We start from the raw sequence: 18,858 nt of genomic DNA on the forward strand, positions 1-18,858 counted from the left end.
GGTGTAGTAATATGCACCAGGGTGCGTATTCTTGAAACGAGGGAAGGGAATTATCAAGAGAAAGACCTGTAGAATGTGACAGGAACCCGCCATTGTCAGCTTCTTCTGTTACATTCTGTCAACACTTTTTTTGAGAATTCCGTTCGCTGCTTTCAAGAATAGGCCCCTGGTGTTTTCACGATCCCATCCCTATCAGCAATTAGAAAACATTGAGTAAATTCATAAAACTTTTGAAATTACTTTGTCTATCCGGTTCTGTAGATACAAAAAATCAGCAAAACGTTATATTTATTTTGTATTAATGTTAAATTTCTCGCCATATCCATTTTATTTTTTTATTGCTTTGTAGAAATAAATTGGATCGTTTGTGGTCGAAATAGCATCGTTAACCAGTACGAATTACATCACACTTGAATTGGCAAATCACGATATTTCCACAAAACCGATTTGCCCATTGTTTGTTATAATAATTCATTTTCGACCTGGCAACGGATAGCTAATAATTATTCCGTCATTAATTCGACCGTGGTAAACAAACCTTAATTTATTGATCCGATTTCATATGCAATTCATACATATTCAATGTTTTAGGCTTGTTTTGAACTAAGTTAGTGAAATGTGCTCTGTAAAGTGAAACACAAGGAAATGACCCGCATAAATTATGGGATTTATCAAGACAGACCCTTTGCTATTGAGCAAACTCAATCTCTGGAAACTTGTCAAATTTTATCAGCTCCGCTAAACTTGTTCAAGGAAATTCGGTCGAAATTTGCAGATGATTTCCCCAAATTATACACACAACCCTTTGATAGCCACAAATACGACAAAATCCGAACTGAAACGTGCCTTGAAAAGGGATGATTCTGATGTTTTTCAAAGTCCAAACTTTTCGGGTAACTTTATCATGTTGCTAACTTCCTTAACTCCATATACGTCCGTTATGAGGGAGAAAAGTATTCTAATAGAGAGAAAAGTTTACGCGTTCGGTTGCTTTTCCGCCAGGTTACATCTTCAATCCAGCAACCTTTCGCGGAACTAAACTAAATTTTTAACTTCATGAATTTAAAACAGGCACATTTGCATTTTGGTCTTCGTCAAGTAATTCGCTTTCCCCGAAAACTTTGAAAACCGTCGTCGAAAAGGGCTATTTCGGTCGCACAAAATTGCACCTCTTCATCATCTCTCGACTAGAATTTCGGCTTTTAATTAATCAGCCCTTCTTGTCAAACTTATCAATTTCAATTCAGATGGGTGAGCTTATGTTATATACCGATTAATTACTGTATTGTAAGTTAATTAATTACGCGTCTGTATGTAACACGTTATTGATATTACTGTTGGCAAACATCAATATATGCGTGCACTGTGATTTATATTTGAGGAAAATATGCAATATAGCTCTAAACTAAGTACTAGAATTCCAATAAATATAAAAAGGAATTTTCCAAATTACTGCTTTATAATCCTCTTACAACTGATAGGAATCTTATAATACCAACTTAACCCAAAACTGAAAAGGCAAAGAAAACCTCGAAAGGAATTGAAAGGCCAAGAAATAAAGCGAATTTTAATATCTGTTAACTTTTACGAATTATTTTAGTATCTCTTCTGGCAAATCCTTTCAGTTGGGAAATTAAATTGCATACTTTTCAATGTGATTATTGTACCATGGACAAACGAGAAAGAATTTCTTGAACAGTCTTTTTGAGCAGAAGGTTTTATAATTAAGAAATGAATGCTGATGGGAATATTCTGGCGCAAAAATTCTTGTAAGATATAGGTTGTAGACAAGTTTACAGATTTTGCAACAATTTTCACTAGTTTAGTTAAGAGCGATAGCGGTAGGAAAATGTGACATGATAAGGGCGGGACTTTGTTACAATAGGGAACACTTAGAACGATAAATAAGACATTACACGTAGATGCTCCACAACAAAACTTTCCCAAAGGACTAGCACACGCTATACAACTGAACAACGCTTTTATGGTGCTGTATTTCAGCCAGAAGCCTCGGCAATAATTTTTAAAAAAGTACTTAGAATATTGTTACTATTTAAATATAATAGCCCCATTTTACTTCGCAATGGATTATGCCAAGAATTTATTACACTTTTGTAAGTGGAATGGGAAAAAGTGTACGTAAAAGTTCATTGAAAGGTTATTGCACCGTCGTACTTAAGCCAAGTTTAAGTTAAGCCTAGCTCATACTGTGATTTTGTCACTTCAGTTTTGTTACATTCAAAACCAAGCTCGGTTTAAAATACGACGATGCAAATGGGGGTAAGAAAACTTTTAGTATTTGCCAAATGGTCCTTAAAATTGCCTGGTCTTTACAATAAACCAACATTTTAAGCTTCGGTTGTCCAATTGTATTTTAAGAGCCGTTTAGTTAAACTGAAAGTAAAAAATTTGTAGTAATGTCAGATTGTCCTTAAAATGATCAGAATTTGTTAAGGTCAATACGATCGCAGTTAAGGGTCAGTTTCGTTAAATATGTTGCCAGAGGCTTCCAGAATCATTTTAAAAGTTTCGAAAACCTTAAAAAAGCTTTCAGTATCACCAGAGGCCTCTGAATACCTTGTAAACTCCTCCAAAATCTGTTATATATGCCAGATGCTTCCAGAGACATTAAAAAATTGCCAGAAGCCTCTACAAATCCTCAAGCTATCCAAAAATCTCTTAATACTGCCAGAAGATGTTGGAAAATGTCTCTAAAAACTAAGATTTAACTATATAAACCTGGTAACAACACTCATTGCTACCAACCCAACAAAACGTCAAATCGACTTGAGTTATACACGTAAATTTTGATAGTTGATTACCAAATTTTAATCAGAATTCTGGTTTAAATTGTCACGTGACCAACTGTTTAATGACGTAATGTCTGTTTTGCCATTCCTACTGACGCATGTCACAAAGTTTATCTCCATTTTTGTTTAGAGCATTAATTTGTAGTAGTACTCTCTTCCTGTACATGAGATTCTTATGTAAAGTTTAGAAATTTCCATCCAACATGAGGCTGTTATAGATTTTAAATACGAGATTTAGCAAAAGTGTTGCTGTTTAAGCACGTGACAGACACTTTGTATTTGAAACACCCTGTATATCTGACTGTAACATGTTTTGTCTATACAGGTGTGGTAAATCCAAAACCGACCATACGAAAACCGCGTAACGGACAGAGAAACGTACATTATTGCATGCGCGGGACTAAGACAGAAAACGAAACAAATATCAAGTAGGCCATATTTTCAGCGCGCTGTTGCCAAACGCCAAGTGTCACTCAAATACCGTCGACAAAATAACTTGGCGTTTGGCAACAGCGCGCTGAAAATATGGCCTACTTGATATTTGTTTCGTTTTCTGTCCTAGTCCCGCGCATGCAATAATGTACGTTTCTCTGTCCGTTACGCGGTTTTCCTATGGTCGGTTTTGGATTTACCACATCTGTATAATAAAATTGTAACGTTCTAATACTGTTAGAGATAATGATCAAATAAGTAACCGATGTGCATAAATTACAAATTTAAACAAACGAAACTAACTAATTTTAAATTGAGAAGACAAATATACGAATGACGTAACAATAGAGACAAAGCGAAGTTATGTTAACGAAGTTATTCCGTTTGCAACTAGATTGATAGCAATCTGAATTTACAATTGGATCGATTAATGACGGCAACATTTCGGTTGTGGATTATCGTATTTCATTAGCGCAAATTAAATGAGAAACGATTTGGTTGGGAATAGATAGAGCAGCAAAACCATAAAGTTGGATATTTAAAGTCTGAAACTCAATAAGACTCCTCACGGAAATCCAAACTCTGAAATTCAAATAATTCCGATCGAACTTATTACGGAATCCTCTTACAATATATCAGCTTTTAGTATAATCGATTGCAATTTAGCAAAGCTATTTGAGGGATTTACGTTTTGAGTGCACCGATAAAATCGACATAAAGTACATTAGATCCGCGACAATCAAATGTTTTACTCGATCAGTTAAGCAGGAAATGCGTTACACTTTCAATGTTATTATGGTAAAAAGATTTGCCTGAATTCCAGCACCAGTGAAATGAACCAAAAATTATAATTAAGCTTCTAGAAATTAGCTTAAATATCATTTTAATTTCATATACATTTCGGTCGTAATTTTTGTGCCTCCCGGTTGTGTTACACCACATCTCGCCCACCGGGCTAAATTGCTTTCACTCCTCCCTCTATCCCCCTCATCTCCCAGTAATTGAGGGAGAGCATAACGAGTTAGCGGGCTAACGTTCAACTTCGAATTTAAATAGCCTCATTACTCATCGTCTCATGTATGTCACCAGGAATTTGTTTAACGTTGAAATGCGATTTTTTTATAAAACGAAACGAAAAAAAGAGCTAATTCGAATTCAGAGCTAGATAATTCATTCCCAAATTATGATTTGGGTTGGTAGCATTTAATTTCTTATAACCGTGTGTTTTGCCAAAATCGATCCAACTAAACCTGCGATGTACAAATAAAACAGACAAATACGAAATTTTCGTAGTCGCAAAAGGTCGAAACGGTCGTAACTTTAACTGCTCAACCGAAATTATACAGAACGACATTCAGGGCCATAAACCCTTTAGTGATGGCGCAAGGTAACTCCAAAATGCTCAAGAGAGAAGCACCTTTTAACTTACTATGCTAATTTTCCGTTATGATATACTCTAGTTTGCTTGTAGCTATGAGAAATCTTTAAACTTTGTGAAAAAGTTATTATTTATAGTTAGTTATTGCGTTAATGAAATGTGAAACTCTGCCGTTTTAGTTATGATTATTATCGGAATAATCAAACATAAATAAAGGTAGGAGAGAACAACAAACATTTAAAATACATACACACGCGGAGTATTCTGTGACATTAATTAAAAGTGTCGGTGTTTATGTTGGAATAATGAACAAACAAACGTACCCTTTGAGATAATATTATTTTTATTCACCTTTGTAGCTTGTACGTTACGAAATTTGAATTTTTGACTGGAGTTACAAATAGCACACATTCAGTTGTTTTATACACTGACATTGGCTACGAATTTTACAATTTTAAAAAAACTGTCATAAACAATAATTTCAAAGTTTTGAGGTTAGGTGAAGCTGTGTTTCGTGTGGTAAATTTAACCGTTTTCCCCTTGCCCACAGCTGTGGGAATTCTAGTTTCTGACAGGTTAACAAGTTTCCTGTATGAATATTGCAAGGGTAATTAAAACAGGTAGTAGGAATACTAATAAGCACAACTCGGCGCTTTATTTTTATTTTATACTGCAAACGTATTATACTGATCTAACTAGTATAATATAGCTAAGCTGAATTAGCTGTAAGCATAAAGAATGGTTTAATTACCGTCTCTTTAGACACCAAAACAAAAGACTTAATTTCCTTTTTGATATCAACGTCCGATTCGTTGGGAATTATTAATCGAATTAATTCTGTATTCGTCCCGGACAATATGTTGTCATTTCCATTCGCATTTTCGATTAATTTTTCTTGAATCGTTTGTTTTTGTTCAGCGAGCGAATATGTATGTTTTGTCCAAACCGTATATTTAATGACAGTAATAAAAAGCTGACGATTCATGAATATGCAACTTGAAATTTAAAAACGCAGCTGGTTTTTGAACTTATTCCACCTAAAAATGGTACTTTGAGTCCAATTAAAATTGTACTTTTATGTGTTCTATTCCCCCATATTGGAACTTCATTAAACGCGTTCATGCATATTTATAGAGCCAGAACGGAAAGATAATAAAAGTGAGCATAATTTGAATTCCCAACGTTCAGAATCCCCGCGGCTGTGACAAATTTCCACTGTGAGTTTTCATGTGGAACATTTTCATAAAACCGTAGAAATTAACGCATTTTTAGACTCGTAAAACAAATAAATTGAAGGTTGGTAAGGTTAATTTAATCAAACTCCCTAGAAAACCTTCCATGAATATTCAACGCCCTAATCTGAATGGTTACGGCGTATGTGGGCTAAATTGAAAGATACAGCAAAATTGGACAGTAATGTTTACTTAAAATTAGTATTCTGAATATTAAAACGCATTATTAGTTAAAAAACGATTTTTAAATGTGAAAAGTGTTTTATGTTATTGTTTTAGAAAAGTTTTTTTACTCAATAGCACATTTTTCTTCATTAATTCTCTACCTCTAAAGTTCAGTTAGTTCAGTTAAAACTTCTGATTTTGTTTCGTCTCATTAAAAACTTTCTTCTGATTCTTACATCATATTCGTCATCTTACTTTATTATGATATACATATTTCTTATTTTTGATTGTTGAAAAAATGGCGGCAAAACTAAAACAACTTTTTTGCAGTTTTTAGCAGTTTCCCTCCATTCTTCTCTATCCGACGTGCTTCTAATGCTGTCTAGGAAAGATTTTCCTGTAAACTGCTTCACCTGGTCCAGCCATCGTTTTGGAGAACGTCCTCTAGGTCGTGTTCCCTCTTTCCTCCTGCTGACATGTCCAAAATACCTGAGAGACAGTTGTTTGATTTTAGTTGACAACCTGACTTGGATGTTAAGTTCTTCGAGTATGGATACGTTAGTTTTGCGGTCTGTCCAGGGAATCCTCAGTAGTCTTCTCCAGACCCACATCTCAAACGCATCCAACTTGGCGATTTCTGTGGCTTTTAAGGTCCAGGATTCTGTGTTTACTAATTTGCATTTTGTTGTGGTTGTTATATGCCGATCTTTTCAAATTTTGTTGTGTTTGGTCATGGCTGTTTTGGCAAGAGCTATCCTTCTTCTGATTTCTTGACTTGATCCGCCATTTCTGCTGATGTGGGCACCTAGATAAGTTATTTCCTCCACGTTCTCGACCTCTTTAATATTAGGCATTTCTTCCATGCTGTGCGTGCGATCTATTAACATAAGTTTCGTTTTCTGACGGTTCAGTTGTAAACCAAACTCCAAGCTCACTCTCTCTACTCACTCAATAAGACTCGACATTTCCTGCTCATCTTTGGCGATAAGTGTGGTGTCATCAGCGTAGCGGAGATTATCCATCCTTCTGCCACCTATGACAACAAGTTTCAAAATATATTATTGCTTAATACTAATAACTTGTGAAAGCCTTATCAATAAGCCTTCTTTGTTAAACAAAAACATTTCCAATTGACTATACGTTATGAAACAAAATCACCGTAATGTGGATGTTTTAAAAGCGAATTGTAACGTATCCAAATCAATAAACGATCATTTTTAACAGTTTTCAAAGCGAAAACGCAACAAAAAGTCAGCATAATTGCCAAATAGAGCCTCAATTTCGTTCACAAAACCAAATAAACTAATTTGCATTTTAGAGCAGAGGCAAGCAAAATAGAGAATGAATATTCACGTACTGACTGCACACATGCAGCGCATTTCTAAACACCAAAAGGCTTGTTTTTGTAAATACTCTAGGTTATATACATACATAAACTAGTTTAACTAAATGCATTATGTTAAAGATCAGCTTTGGTACTGTGTTATGATTTGTGGTATTTTTTTACCAGTCACATACAGCGGACGATCCTTTTAACAGCAGTTAGGGTAAAGTTAAATTGACTTCAAAAAACTTTCCGGTTTAATAAATAAATTAGTTTGCAAAGTGGAATTATTTTTAAAAACGGAAATAATGGAGCCAACTTTTTCGTTCATTTTGCAGATTTGCCAGTCTGCGGTTCCAGTTCGACTGACATCGTTCTAATTGTAGTTTCAATCATAAGATTCCCCTTTGAAATAAAATGATATAGTATGATAGCAGAATACAGGTGTGGTAAATCCAAAAGCGACCATAGGAAAACCGTGTAACGGACAGAGAAACGTAGGTAATTGCATGCGCGGGATAAAGACAGAAAACGAAAAAAATATCAAGTAGGCCATATTTTTAGCGCGCTGTTGCCAAACGCCGTAAGTAAGTTTGTCGAGGGTATTGGATACTTACGGCGTTTGGCAACAGCGCGCTAAAAATATGGCCTACTTGATATTTTTTTCGTTTTCTGTCTTAGTCCCGCGTATGCAATAATGTACGTTTCTCTGTCCGTTACACGGTTTTCCTATGGTCGCTTTTGGATTTACCACACCTGTATATGCGACAACTTCTAAACAGCATCATAGAATCGTAATGACAATTTTCATCCGTCTCGCTTCATTGAATCCGGGATTCGGGTTCGGGATTCTGGGGATTCGTTGTCAGCCGGTTAATATAGCCAATCTACGTTATTTGCCGAAATGAAATTATCTATCGCTTGCCGCACGCTAAATTTCCAACTCTGTACCGAGAATGTTTAAACTGAATTATCAAATATGGAGGGACGTGTAGCGGCAACCACTCGGAATACGTAATTTTCGGTTGTAGAACGGGTTTTCCGGCCAGAATGACGACCTAAATGAAAAGTACAAAAATACTGTGAAACAGAAAATGACCAGCTGACATCACAAACTATGATCAGCTGTGATTTACGCAACCTCTCTAATTAAACAAAAAACTAACTCACTAATTTGTCATACAAATCAAGCAATCGGTTTCTGCATGTTGGCGAATTTAATTTAACATTCCTCCCCGTTGAACCAGTCCCGCTCCAGCAATAAAAACCCTCCCAAAAGGGTCGCGGTTCGCGCAATAAGCGCCATCATGGTATTTTTTGTTGCTCAATTCGGAGGGCATGAATTCTAAATGCTTCGTCACAAATTTCGAGCCGCATCATGAATATTTATGGGGCATTTTGCTTGAGTGCAACTTCATAATGCATTGTAATGGGCGCGCTTTTTATCCAGATCTCAATATTTAAGGAGTGTTTTATTTTCAGTGCCACCCAGTATCCAAATCTTGCCGCCCAGTGGTCAAATTGTGACTAGGAAAGGCAGTCCAGTCTCATTCGAGTGTAAAGCAATCGGCAATCCTATTCCAGTGGTGCAGTGGTCGAAAAAAGTTAGTAGAGACCTTTAGCCCGGAGTTATTTGCCATATTTATGTTTACCCACCTCTAACCGAGCTATTGCAAGACGTTAACTTTTCCTCAAACTTTAGGATGGCTTACTCCCGTCAGGCTTACAAGTTGAGACTGGTTATTTGCTCAATATAAACGAAGTTCACAGGCAAAATGGCGGAGTGTACCAGTGTACGGCTTCAAACGGTATAGGACAACCTGTAACCGGAGAAATTCGATTGCACGTTTTGTGTAAGTTTACATACTAGAAACTAGTTTAACCAGTTATAATTTGTATAATAATTTTAGATCCTCCGGAAGTCACTGTGTTACGTTCTTGGACTAATAAGCCCGAAGGTCTTCAAGCTAAATTGGATTGCGTTGTACATGCAGATCCACCAGCTGAGGTAAATGATCAATGGTTGGACATTTGAGGGTTTAGAAAGAAGTTTTTAATATCCTGCTAGATGTAGATTTTAATCAAAAGAGGCACAAGCCGGCAACCGCGCAGAAAGTTGACGTTTGTGCTTTGACATTTCAACAAGACCAAACCATGACAATTGTTTATTTTTGTTTTTATTGAACTTAGTGGGGTTTGTTGCTTAAAAATTATACTTTTCTGATAATATTGGGTCTAAAATGGTTATTTTATTATTTAAGGCAACACCGAGAACATAATATCCGTGTTTACTGTGACAGTGACATGACGCCATGTTTACTCGACCAAATATTTTCAACTGTCAAATTACGTCATTACAACGTCAATTTTGCTCTGCACGCTTCCTGAAGTGTCAAAACGAACGGAGCCCAAGTCTACATGTGTAGCATTTGCGTAAATCATAAATAAGCACAGTGAGTCAAAAAAATTAGTTTGTGATTGGTCAAAAAAAGCAGCTTTCAGCTTGCTGCTTTTTATTGACCAATCCCGACATAGCAGTCGCTTTGTTGATCTGGTTTCTTAGGTCCTTCACTGCACTGGTCCTTCGTTGCACTTGTATTAGTGTCATGACAATCACTCATGTGACCCTAAAATTACGTGCAGTGTTTAGGTCACGTGTTCTTTGAGTTTGCACCAAAATTATAAAAACCTAAAAATTTGTGGTGCCAATCGACCAATTTCCATCTTAATGAGATTTCAAAAAAAATCATTGAAACACCAATAAACATAATTTGGTTATCTCAAAACTTCAAATCCTAATTATCCAGGATAGCTTCGTGTTTATTTAGAGAGCGCGATAGCAAAATAAACTTTGGCGAGGATCCTAACTAATTAAAACGAAAATGGATATTACAAAGTTGTTCGCATGGAACTAGCTTCGCAGACTCAAATAACTTCATGATAGCGCCGAAACTATACAACTCTACTAGTCCTTTTAAGAGTTAATTCTCGTAATTAGAAGAAAAGCTGCAGTTTAGAACGGTTTGAAAAGTCGTGAATGATCACTTTTGGAGTTGAATTGACGAATAAAATCACTAGGACATCTGTTGCCGCAATAGGAAAAAATCACTTTGGGTATAAGCTCGGATTGCGGTTTTAACGTCCAAAAACAACTAACGGACTAATTAAAACGAAATGGGAATTTCAAAGTTCATGCCGGCAGAAACCGACTTTAGCGACCGAAGTATCTCGGAGGGATCGTAACGAAACTACAGCTCCAATCTTCTTAAGTTTAATCTCCAGATTTATAATTATATTCATGTTCCATTTCCGTTGAATTTGCGAAATGTGTGTGGCGTTCAGGGCTAAAGATTTAATTTTTCTCCTTTACCTTTTCGCTTTCGGGTTCGTTTTATTATAGAGCCTCTTCGAAGAAACAGAGTCACTTCAAAATTAAAATTGTATCATCAGTTGGGCTTTAATATCTCGTTAATTTGAATAATACTTATGTAGGTCATGTGGTACCTCAACACCTTTGAAGTACAACCAACTGATCGGAGATTGATGACCAAAAATGGACAAACCTGGACTTTGACTATAAGAAATGTCCAGTTATCGGACTTTGGAAATTATTCTTGTTCTGTAGTAAACTCGATAGGACGGGACAAACGGTACCAACTAACATAAGTAGTTCGAGCATTGTAATAAGAATACATTTTCAGATACATAGAACTGTCTGGAAAACCTGGACCTGCCAAAATTATTAGTCCTACACACTCGAATCCTCACGATTACGAGCTAAAGTGGGTGGTCCAGTCTGTGTTTCCTATAACAGAAGCTAGAATTTTGTACAGAAAAGTTCACGTAAAAATTTACTACTCATATTGTATTAGCATTACATTTAGTTATTTCTAGATAAATGGATCTTATCACAATTCGGGACCTTGGCACGATTTGCTAGTAAACCCGGGTCAAATCGTGAATCCCGAGACCAACGAAAGAACACAACGGTATCGTCTGCGTAATCTCCAAGCTGATTCCACCTACGAATGTTTGGTGCAAACTAAGAACAAACACGGTGACGGGGATATATCTGATTTGTATCATTGGTATACGGCTCCTAAAGGACGTATTATAGTGCAAAGTGATTGTCAAAGTACGAAAAGTCAATTCATAGTAATGTTTTTCAGCTTAATGACTGTGGCACTGATTAACGTAACTTAAATTTGAAAGAATTTGTCTAACTATTGAAATTACAATTTTAATTTAAATAACAGAACTGTATTGGTTCTATTGCGACTGATGGTGCTTTTTGTATATTTGTGCGTTAGCTTAATTTATATTTTTAGTGTGTATTGCGTCTTCATAATTTGTTGTAAATATTGAGTATGTAAGTTTAGGGCTATCAGAAAATATAGTAAAACAAGAATTGTTTAATCCAAAATAAAATAAATTTGAGAGTTATTTATCTGTAATATTAGAGAATTAAATATGTCCGATTTATAATGATTGCCAATTTAAATATATTTTATACAACAGTATGCTTTATACTAATTTATAAACACATCAAGTATCACTTTAAGTTAAGAGCTCCATGGAAAACTTTAATCAAGACAAAAAATTATTACTAATATAAGCGGAGTCAGCGATTTTTGAAAATAGATGCGCATTTATTACCATTTCAAGTGTGGAAGATTACGAAAGCGCTTTAAAATTCATCGACCGCATAACGGAAGAAAGCGAACCGCGGAAATCTTATGAATAATAATTTATAACTAGAGCTGATAATAATAAAAAGAAATCGATCAGAAAACTTTTTTTTCTTGACAATTGGACAGTCATCTTACTGCTTTTTCTTGATCAATCAGAAAATACTAACACGTAGTGCACATGTGAACTTACCATTATAAATTACCTTCAACTTTATGACATTTATATAACTCTTTAGAAGTTCCTTCCTTCAACATACATGTACATTCACCAAAAGTCAAGAGAATTAGAACATTAATATTAATTTGTAGAATAAACCTTTCGGTTGATTATTTCAATCTATAAAACAGACACTTGTCACAGTTTTTGATTTAAAATAACAATTAAGAAATCACTTTTGATGGCGAGGTTATAAATAAGAAAGTTTAATCGAATTAAGGTCAAAAGATGATTGGTGTTGTGTTTGTGAGTTGCTTGATTTCTTTAGCCAATATCAACTCCGCAAACGGTAACAATTAAAAAAAATAAATTTCTTCATTTAACAGTATGTATTTTCAGGTAAATTAACAATAAATTGGCAAGATAATTTAACAGTGTGGTCACAGCAGTTGGTTTTGTTGCGATCAGCTAATGCGTTTACTGTCAAAAATGCAGGCCCTCGAACCTCCATAGTTTTAATTAATTCAGAAAACGATGTTTTACCCATCCCTCCCCAGTTCCATCATCGTCTTAACAATGAGAAAATGTCGATTTATATTGTAAGCATTCAGGCTCGACCTATGTTCTTTCAATATCGCGATAATTTACCCATCAAATTCCTGATGTATTTGGACACCAGTTTGTCCAATTTACGCGAAATGTTACATAGAATGCACTACTTTATCCTTAATGATCCTGAGAGAAGCACCGTTTTTGGTTAGCTTTTTTATCATAAGTTTATGAAATACTGATATTTTAAGTTGTAGTGGATTTGAGCTCAAGCCAGCACGTAACCGAGTATTTCCAGCTATTCATGCAAAATGGTGTTGTATGCGTTACAGTACTAAGAGTAAGACAAGAAACTGACAACGTAGTGGATGTTTATCACTGGAATCACGTGGAGAAAAACTTCAAATGTAAAAATAAATTGAACAGTTATAAAAAAATTGGTTCGTACAGTTTAAGGAACAATTCATACACATTAACAGAAGGTGACAAAGTAATAAAACACTACTTTTCAATTGACGCTAAAAATGTTTCTTCAAACTGTACCTTACGGGTAGGAAGCATATAAAAAATATGGTTGTAACAATAATCAGCTTGATTTCAGGTAGGAGCCGTAATTTACCCCCCTTTTGTGGTTGATATAGACAAACATATAACGGGCAAAAAAAACACAATAAATTTGACGAGAGGATTTGAAGTCAAGATGATGAGAGTCATATCTAAACATTTGGGTTTAGATATTACATTTAAAGTATCACATCATCCTTTACATTGGGGTTATTTGCAACAAAACGGATCAGCTACTGGAATTTTTCAAGACTTACTACATTCCAAAATCGATTTAGGTTTTCTCTTTGACGTTTCAGTAAATATTAAAAGTTCAAAATGATACTTTACAGCTATATCCTCATTCACCTATTTACCATGGAAGCAGTACCTAGACTTCAGCCCTCCATATGCCTACGAGCACATGATCTGGTGTGTACCAGAATCAGATGATTATTATTACTTACATATAGCACCCCTTTTCTTGCTTTTCCTCTCGGTGTTCTTGTTATCAAGTATTACAATTTGGCTTCTTAGTAAGTTCAGCAAAAATGAACCTAAATACAATCAAGATTGGGTGAACTGTTTGCTTCGCTTGGCTACAGGTAATAAAAAAAAAATTAAAAAAGCAAATTTTTGATATTTTGGCTTTTAGATCCGTTCTGGACTGCTTCATTCGCGCCAGCTAGATCCAACAAACTGAAACTTTTTATACTGCTCTGGGTGATTTACCTTTTACACCTGTCCGTTTTATCATCGGCAAGGCTGTATTCAGAAATTACCGTAAAATTAAAGCACACACCTTATGATTCGGTTGATGATGTACTGAACAGTGACTTAAGGTTTATAGAAGTCTACATCTGCAGCACAGTATGTGATTGTAAGTTTTGGTAATTTTTTAGATTGCAAATCTTATCCAACACTGAACATATTTTGTCTTATAATGGAATCACAAAGGGAAAATACCAAATTTGTAACAATATCACTACATGCATCCACAGAGTGGCACAAAGAAAAGATTCAGCAGTTTGTTTGACCGGATCATTAGTGCAGTAGGTTTGATTGAATTTCTATATTCACTAGAGACTTTAATATGATATTTCAGACACCTTCAACCATACCATTTACCTATAAATTGTTTAAGAAGAACCATATTTTATTCCTACCCACTCACTATAATATACAGGAAAAAATTCTACTTGGGGAAAAGGGTTAATAATAAAATTTCAGCCCTCTTTGAAGGTGGTTTGGTGGACTTGTGGAGGAAAAACGCCATAATGAAATATTCCAATAGACAAAGGAATTATTTTGTATCTAGGGATCAGATGAACGATCCTTTCATCTCTTTTACAATTTACGACCTAAAATTTGCTTTTATAGTTTTATTGGAGGGGTATGTGGCTTCAATAACTGTTTTTTTGATCGAAATTGTATGGTTACGTCTTAGAAGTTACTTTTTCACTAAACCAGCAAGATAACTGTTTACATTTTGAGTTTAAAACTTGTAAAATAAAACTGTGTGATTTATCTAACTTTTTTTATTTTTAATCAGTTTTAACTCTGGTATTTTTTTCTGTCTGCTAATTGATTCCTTCCCATTCATATACTTAACTAAAACATGTGGTAAGGAAATAAACCCTTTCTTTTGTTGATGCGTTTCTGTTAGAGCAATCAACAAACGCGGAATTGCGCATGCTGTGCCATTCAACGTATGAACGTAATCGACTTTGCCGTTTGCATTCCTATAGCGGATGTTCAATCTGCGCGACTGGAAATCGGTACAGTTGGAACAACTGGAGATTTCGCCTGCAAGATGACAAGTCTTAAGAAGAGGCAAAGACAAAAAATAAACATGACTGCACCGTAAATGTTACGTCCTGGCATCCAAGCCTCAATATCATATTTTCTGTAGGCAGGCGCTCCCAAATCGTGTGGAGGCATGTCAAGAACTTGAAAATGCAAGTTTAGTGATTGGAAGAATTTTTCCTGGTCAGTTCGAATTTGTTCCAGGATATTATCTGATTGACCAGGCTCAGAGGCAATAAACATTTCAACTTTGGTAAATTCATGAACCCTTAAATTTTAATCAATTAACATAATTACAATCCATCAAATTAACCTACCTAAAAATTCCTCGTTCTTCTAAAATACTTGAAGTTTCAGCCCTAAAACACCGACTAACTGCACATAATTTCAATGGTAATTCAGACACATCCAACACCTGATTGGCTAAATAACCAGCCAGGGCTATTTCAGAAGTACCAGATAGGCAATTATCTGGTCCATGCAGTTTTGGATCCAGAGTGTAGACCTTAATTTATTACAATGATAATTATAGGAAAAAAACTTTACTTATTTTTGATTACCTACTTGTGTTCTTTCACCTCTAGTGTTCATGCCACAGCATTCAACTAATTGCCTAGGCAAAATGTCAGGGACAGAAATCAAGTTAAACTTATCTTTTATTAAATTATCTACAAAGTAGTAGACTAAAGCTTGCTCCAATTGAGCCATTTCACCTAGTAAATAATAACTACGGCTTCCTGAGAAGTTACCCAACTGTTCTGTCCTAACCAGATTTAATCTTTTGGCGATTTCATGGAATTCCTTATGATCAAAATCAAACGTACGTTTGGTACCCACATATTTTACTAGTTTAGGGTCATTTTGGTAGTTACCAACTTCAGGGTGTGTTTTATTTGGTATAAGCAAGCATTCCCTGTGCAGTTCCTTTGATATGCTCTCATATAGGGAGTTTGAGAGATTGATAGAATTTAATTGCTGGTACAATTCCTGGACGCGTTTTATATTACCAACACTCTTTCTTCTTTTGATGTTACCTTCAATTTCAGACAGATTTTCTGGATTGAATAGGGCTTTATCAAATTCCACTGATTTAGGCAGGTCCCATATACTTCGTCTGGTTGTGTGTAATTGTGTTTTATAAACTAATAATTGTTTGATAATAAAATTTGGTCTAAACATCTCTGTTTAGTTCATAGTTTAAGTTTAAAGGTACTTTTTTATTAAATATTTTTATTCCTGTGGACTAAACTAAACTAACCATATTCTTCTTTTTTTAAAAGTTTGAAGGTTATGGTATGACCGACGTGAAAACAGCAACCTTTTACCAGCAACCAAACAACCGAACATTGCCGAATTACCAGTGGCGTCGACAATCGAATAAGTTTTGAAGATATAATATTAAAGCTTTCATATATAATTGGATACCGTATATAAAGGCCCTAATAAGAACTCAAGATTTCCCCCTGGTAAAAGGTTGCTATTTTCACGTCGGTCACTTGAATGACGATTGACATTTCTCGGCACAGTTGATTGGTTAAAAAAGCTGCCTCCTTGGCTTTTTTTTTTTTGACCAATGACCATCTAGGAAGGAAATAGTGTGAATATTCAATAACCTAACTTTTTACATACCTTTTTAATGAAAGTATCAATTTTCTGTTTACATGATATTAATAATTAATAAATAATAATAATTCTACTCTAAACTCTAATGATGTTACTTTAAATTGAATATTATGTAGATACAACATGTTAACAAAAGCAATCAACCTTTATAACTGTAGGACCATGGTTACAAAGGTTAAAAATTGTACAGTTTTTATTCAAGTAGGTATAATTTCAATTATTTAACAGTTTAATTTGCAGATATATTAGTGGAAAAAGTCGGACGAGTGACGACAATAGGTATAAACAGACCAGAAAAACGAAATTGCCTGGATAGTACCACTTCAAAGTTATTAGAAGAAGCAATTGTCCAGTTTGAAGAAGATTCAAATGCTTTAGCTGCTGTGTTGTATGGTACAGGGGGCAACTTTTGTTCAGGATATGACTTGCAAGAAATAGCAGAAACTGATGAGACTCAAATAAGTACAAATTATCACTTTTCAATTGTATGTTATTTTCTATTGTATTAGTGGAGGTCAGTATATTTTTTTTGTATTTATAGTTGCCATTAAAAAGGTTTGTGAAAAAGCCTATGATAGCTGCACTTAGTGGATATACAGTTGCTGGTGGTTTAGAACTGGCACTTTTGTGTGATTTGAGAGTTATGGAGGAGACTGCTGTTTTAGGTTTATATGGACGCAGATTTGGTAGTGATTATGAACTATTCACTTGGAAATATAAGTTATAATAACACTTTCTAGGAGTTCCACTAAGTGATGGTGCTACAGTGAGACTTCCAGCTTTAGTTGGACTATCCAGAGCTTTAGATTTGATTTTGACTGGAAGGTCCTTGACTGCCAAAGAAGCTTTTGAATGGGGACTGGCCAATAAACTTGTAGCTTGTGGATCAGGTTAACACTTGTCCTTTGATATGGCCATAGAAATGATTATTTTGTTTAGGTTTAGGACAAGCTTTGCAATTGGCTGTTTGTATAGAGAAATTTCCTCAGGAATGCCTACTTTCAGACAGAGACTCAGCATACAATGCCACTTTTAGTCAAGTGTATGAAGATCTTTTGAAATATGAAAGGGAAAATGCCAATAATATTTCTTTAAAAAATATAGTAGAAGGTGCTAAAAAATTCTTATCTGGTATTGGTAAGCATGGAAAGTCATACAATCTTAGACAAAAGGAAGTGCTAGAATGGGAAAAAGAATTCACAGATCAAGCTAAAAGTAAATTATAACATTTGTACATAACAACATACATAAATTGTGTTTTATTTCAACCTGGAGGCCATTTCATTTGGCGACCACCCAATATATGCAAGTGTAAGTGATAAACTGATTGACAACCATCTTTTCCATTGTTAATTACCAAACGATAACCACTGGGAGCTTTATTGTGTGCCAACTTTTTTGCAACCAGCATTAAATGCCCCAAAATCTAAAACATGTTAATACAGAAGTAGAGAGAATGGGTTCTGTAGTGGACAACTTACACTCTCATCCTCATCTTCACATTTATCCAGCATTGGAATGCGTTTTTTTGGTATAACTAGAAAATGTACTGGAGCCTGGGGGGCAACGTCATTAAAGGCTACACATTTGTCATCTTCATAAATTATATCAGCTGGAATTTTCCTGGAGATAATTTTGTCAAATATAGTTTCAGTTTTTGGGTCGTATTTGGCTTTGGCAGATTTTTCAACCTCACTACTCATCTACAAATAGTGGTGTTAATGAGTGTTAATTTTAGTAAAGGTTATTTGGTATTACCTTTAAATGTATTGGAAGAGCATATTTGATAACATTTCTGAATTTTAAGGTTTGTTGTAGTAAAATACTCATTGTAGTACCACCAGTCTTAAGGTTTTTAGATTATTTTAATCTGTTTTAGTACTTTTTTTCATAATTTTGAGTTAATAACATCAATATAATGTATAGTGCCTTTTCAAAAATGTTCATCTTATCACAACAACATGAATTAACTACTTGAATATTAATTTACTGTTTTCATTTCTTATAATCATCAAAATAGGTATTATAAGTTAACAATAAATACTTACAAACATGATTTTTTAAAATAGATAAAACTTTGATGTTTATATGTATTTTTTAAATGAACCTAATTTTGTAATGGGTGGTATATTGATGAATTTAATTAAC

The 18,858-nt window shown here is 34.8% G+C and overlaps 5 protein-coding genes across 6 annotated transcripts in view; 3 read left to right on the forward strand and 2 right to left on the reverse strand.

Annotated features, from left to right (window-relative positions):
* LOC145730252 (opioid-binding protein/cell adhesion molecule-like) overlaps window positions 1–11,859 on the forward strand; it is a 39,028-nt gene extending 27,169 nt beyond the window's left edge. The window contains exons 4-9 of the mRNA XM_081981360.1: window positions 8,824–8,945; window positions 9,044–9,194; window positions 9,252–9,349; window positions 10,834–10,991; window positions 11,043–11,184; window positions 11,236–11,859. Of these exons, the coding sequence (XP_081837486.1) occupies window positions 8,824–8,945; window positions 9,044–9,194; window positions 9,252–9,349; window positions 10,834–10,991; window positions 11,043–11,184; window positions 11,236–11,544 (980 nt within the window). The 3' untranslated portion in view covers window positions 11,545–11,859. The remainder of the gene's footprint in view (window positions 1–8,823; window positions 8,946–9,043; window positions 9,195–9,251; window positions 9,350–10,833; window positions 10,992–11,042; window positions 11,185–11,235) is intronic.
* A 332-nt stretch (window positions 11,860–12,191) lies between these two features.
* Window positions 12,192–14,808, forward strand: LOC145730246 (uncharacterized). The gene is made up of 8 exons (XM_081981347.1): window positions 12,192–12,538; window positions 12,589–12,945; window positions 12,996–13,288; window positions 13,340–13,580; window positions 13,635–13,886; window positions 13,937–14,123; window positions 14,184–14,333; window positions 14,387–14,808. The coding sequence occupies exons 1-8, from the start codon at window positions 12,478–12,480 to the stop codon at window positions 14,757–14,759; spliced, it is 1,914 nt and encodes a 637-aa protein (XP_081837473.1). The 5' UTR covers window positions 12,192–12,477; the 3' UTR covers window positions 14,760–14,808.
* Window positions 14,805–16,339, reverse strand: SerRS-m (Seryl-tRNA synthetase, mitochondrial). 2 transcript variants are annotated; one of them, XM_081981365.1, is made up of 5 exons: window positions 15,819–16,339; window positions 15,652–15,755; window positions 15,405–15,592; window positions 15,144–15,355; window positions 14,805–15,087 (listed from the first exon to the last, which is right to left on the reverse strand). In XM_081981365.1, the coding sequence occupies exons 1-5, from the start codon at window positions 16,264–16,266 to the stop codon at window positions 14,810–14,812; spliced, it is 1,230 nt and encodes a 409-aa protein (XP_081837491.1). In that variant the 5' UTR covers window positions 16,267–16,339; the 3' UTR covers window positions 14,805–14,809. The 2 variants fall into 2 exon arrangements, with proteins under 2 accessions (XP_081837491.1, XP_081837490.1); XM_081981364.1 differs by having other exon boundaries at window positions 15,652–16,339.
* Window positions 16,340–16,702: 363 nt separating this feature from the next.
* LOC145730261 (putative enoyl-CoA hydratase echA8) lies at window positions 16,703–17,962 on the forward strand. The gene is made up of 5 exons (XM_081981373.1): window positions 16,703–16,894; window positions 16,951–17,195; window positions 17,252–17,396; window positions 17,451–17,600; window positions 17,650–17,962. Exons 1-5 carry the CDS (start codon window positions 16,834–16,836, stop codon window positions 17,934–17,936), a joined length of 888 nt encoding a protein of 295 aa, XP_081837499.1. The 5' UTR covers window positions 16,703–16,833; the 3' UTR covers window positions 17,937–17,962.
* Window positions 17,915–18,792, reverse strand: LOC145730262 (adenosine 5'-monophosphoramidase HINT1-like). The gene is made up of 3 exons (XM_081981374.1): window positions 18,469–18,792; window positions 18,192–18,413; window positions 17,915–18,136 (listed from the first exon to the last, which is right to left on the reverse strand). The coding sequence occupies exons 1-3, from the start codon at window positions 18,538–18,540 to the stop codon at window positions 17,975–17,977; spliced, it is 456 nt and encodes a 151-aa protein (XP_081837500.1). The 5' UTR covers window positions 18,541–18,792; the 3' UTR covers window positions 17,915–17,974.
* Window positions 18,793–18,858: the final 66 nt, after the last annotated feature.

Source organism: Ips typographus, linkage group LG6 (genome assembly GCF_016097725.1).
Source record: "Ips typographus isolate SLU linkage group LG6, UJ_Ityp_2.0, whole genome shotgun sequence".
Taxonomy (NCBI): Eukaryota; Metazoa; Arthropoda; class Insecta; order Coleoptera; family Curculionidae; genus Ips; species Ips typographus.

Excerpts from the sequence above, each read along its gene's own strand:
- LOC145730262 (XM_081981374.1), bottom strand. The coding sequence starts at position 18,540 with ATGAGTATTTTACTACAACAAACCTTAAAATTCAGAAATGTTATCAAA. Across the intron at positions 18,414-18,468 it reads CTCTTCCAATACATTTAAAG|ATGAGTAGTGAGGTTGAAAA; the intron begins GTAATACCAAAT and ends CACTATTTGTAG. Across the intron at positions 18,137-18,191 it reads GTGAAGATGAGGATGAGAGT|ATTTTGGGGCATTTAATGCT; the intron begins GTAAGTTGTCCA and ends AACATGTTTTAG.
- SerRS-m (XM_081981364.1), bottom strand. The coding sequence starts at position 16,266 with ATGTTTAGACCAAATTTTATTATCAAACAATTATTAGTTTATAAAACA. Across the intron at positions 15,593-15,651 it reads CTAGAGGTGAAAGAACACAA|GTCTACACTCTGGATCCAAA; the intron begins GTAGGTAATCAA and ends TAATAAATTAAG. Across the intron at positions 15,088-15,143 it reads GCCAGGACGTAACATTTACG|GCGAAATCTCCAGTTGTTCC; the intron begins GTGCAGTCATGT and ends GTCATCTTGCAG.
- LOC145730246 (XM_081981347.1), top strand. The coding sequence starts at position 12,478 with ATGATTGGTGTTGTGTTTGTGAGTTGCTTGATTTCTTTAGCCAATATC. Across the intron at positions 13,887-13,936 it reads TTTGCTTCGCTTGGCTACAG|ATCCGTTCTGGACTGCTTCA; the intron begins GTAATAAAAAAA and ends TTTGGCTTTTAG. Across the intron at positions 14,334-14,386 it reads TTGACCGGATCATTAGTGCA|ACACCTTCAACCATACCATT; the intron begins GTAGGTTTGATT and ends ATGATATTTCAG.
- LOC145730261 (XM_081981373.1), top strand. The coding sequence starts at position 16,834 with ATGTTAACAAAAGCAATCAACCTTTATAACTGTAGGACCATGGTTACA. Across the intron at positions 17,397-17,450 it reads TTTATATGGACGCAGATTTG|GAGTTCCACTAAGTGATGGT; the intron begins GTAGTGATTATG and ends AACACTTTCTAG. Across the intron at positions 17,601-17,649 it reads ACTTGTAGCTTGTGGATCAG|GTTTAGGACAAGCTTTGCAA; the intron begins GTTAACACTTGT and ends TATTTTGTTTAG.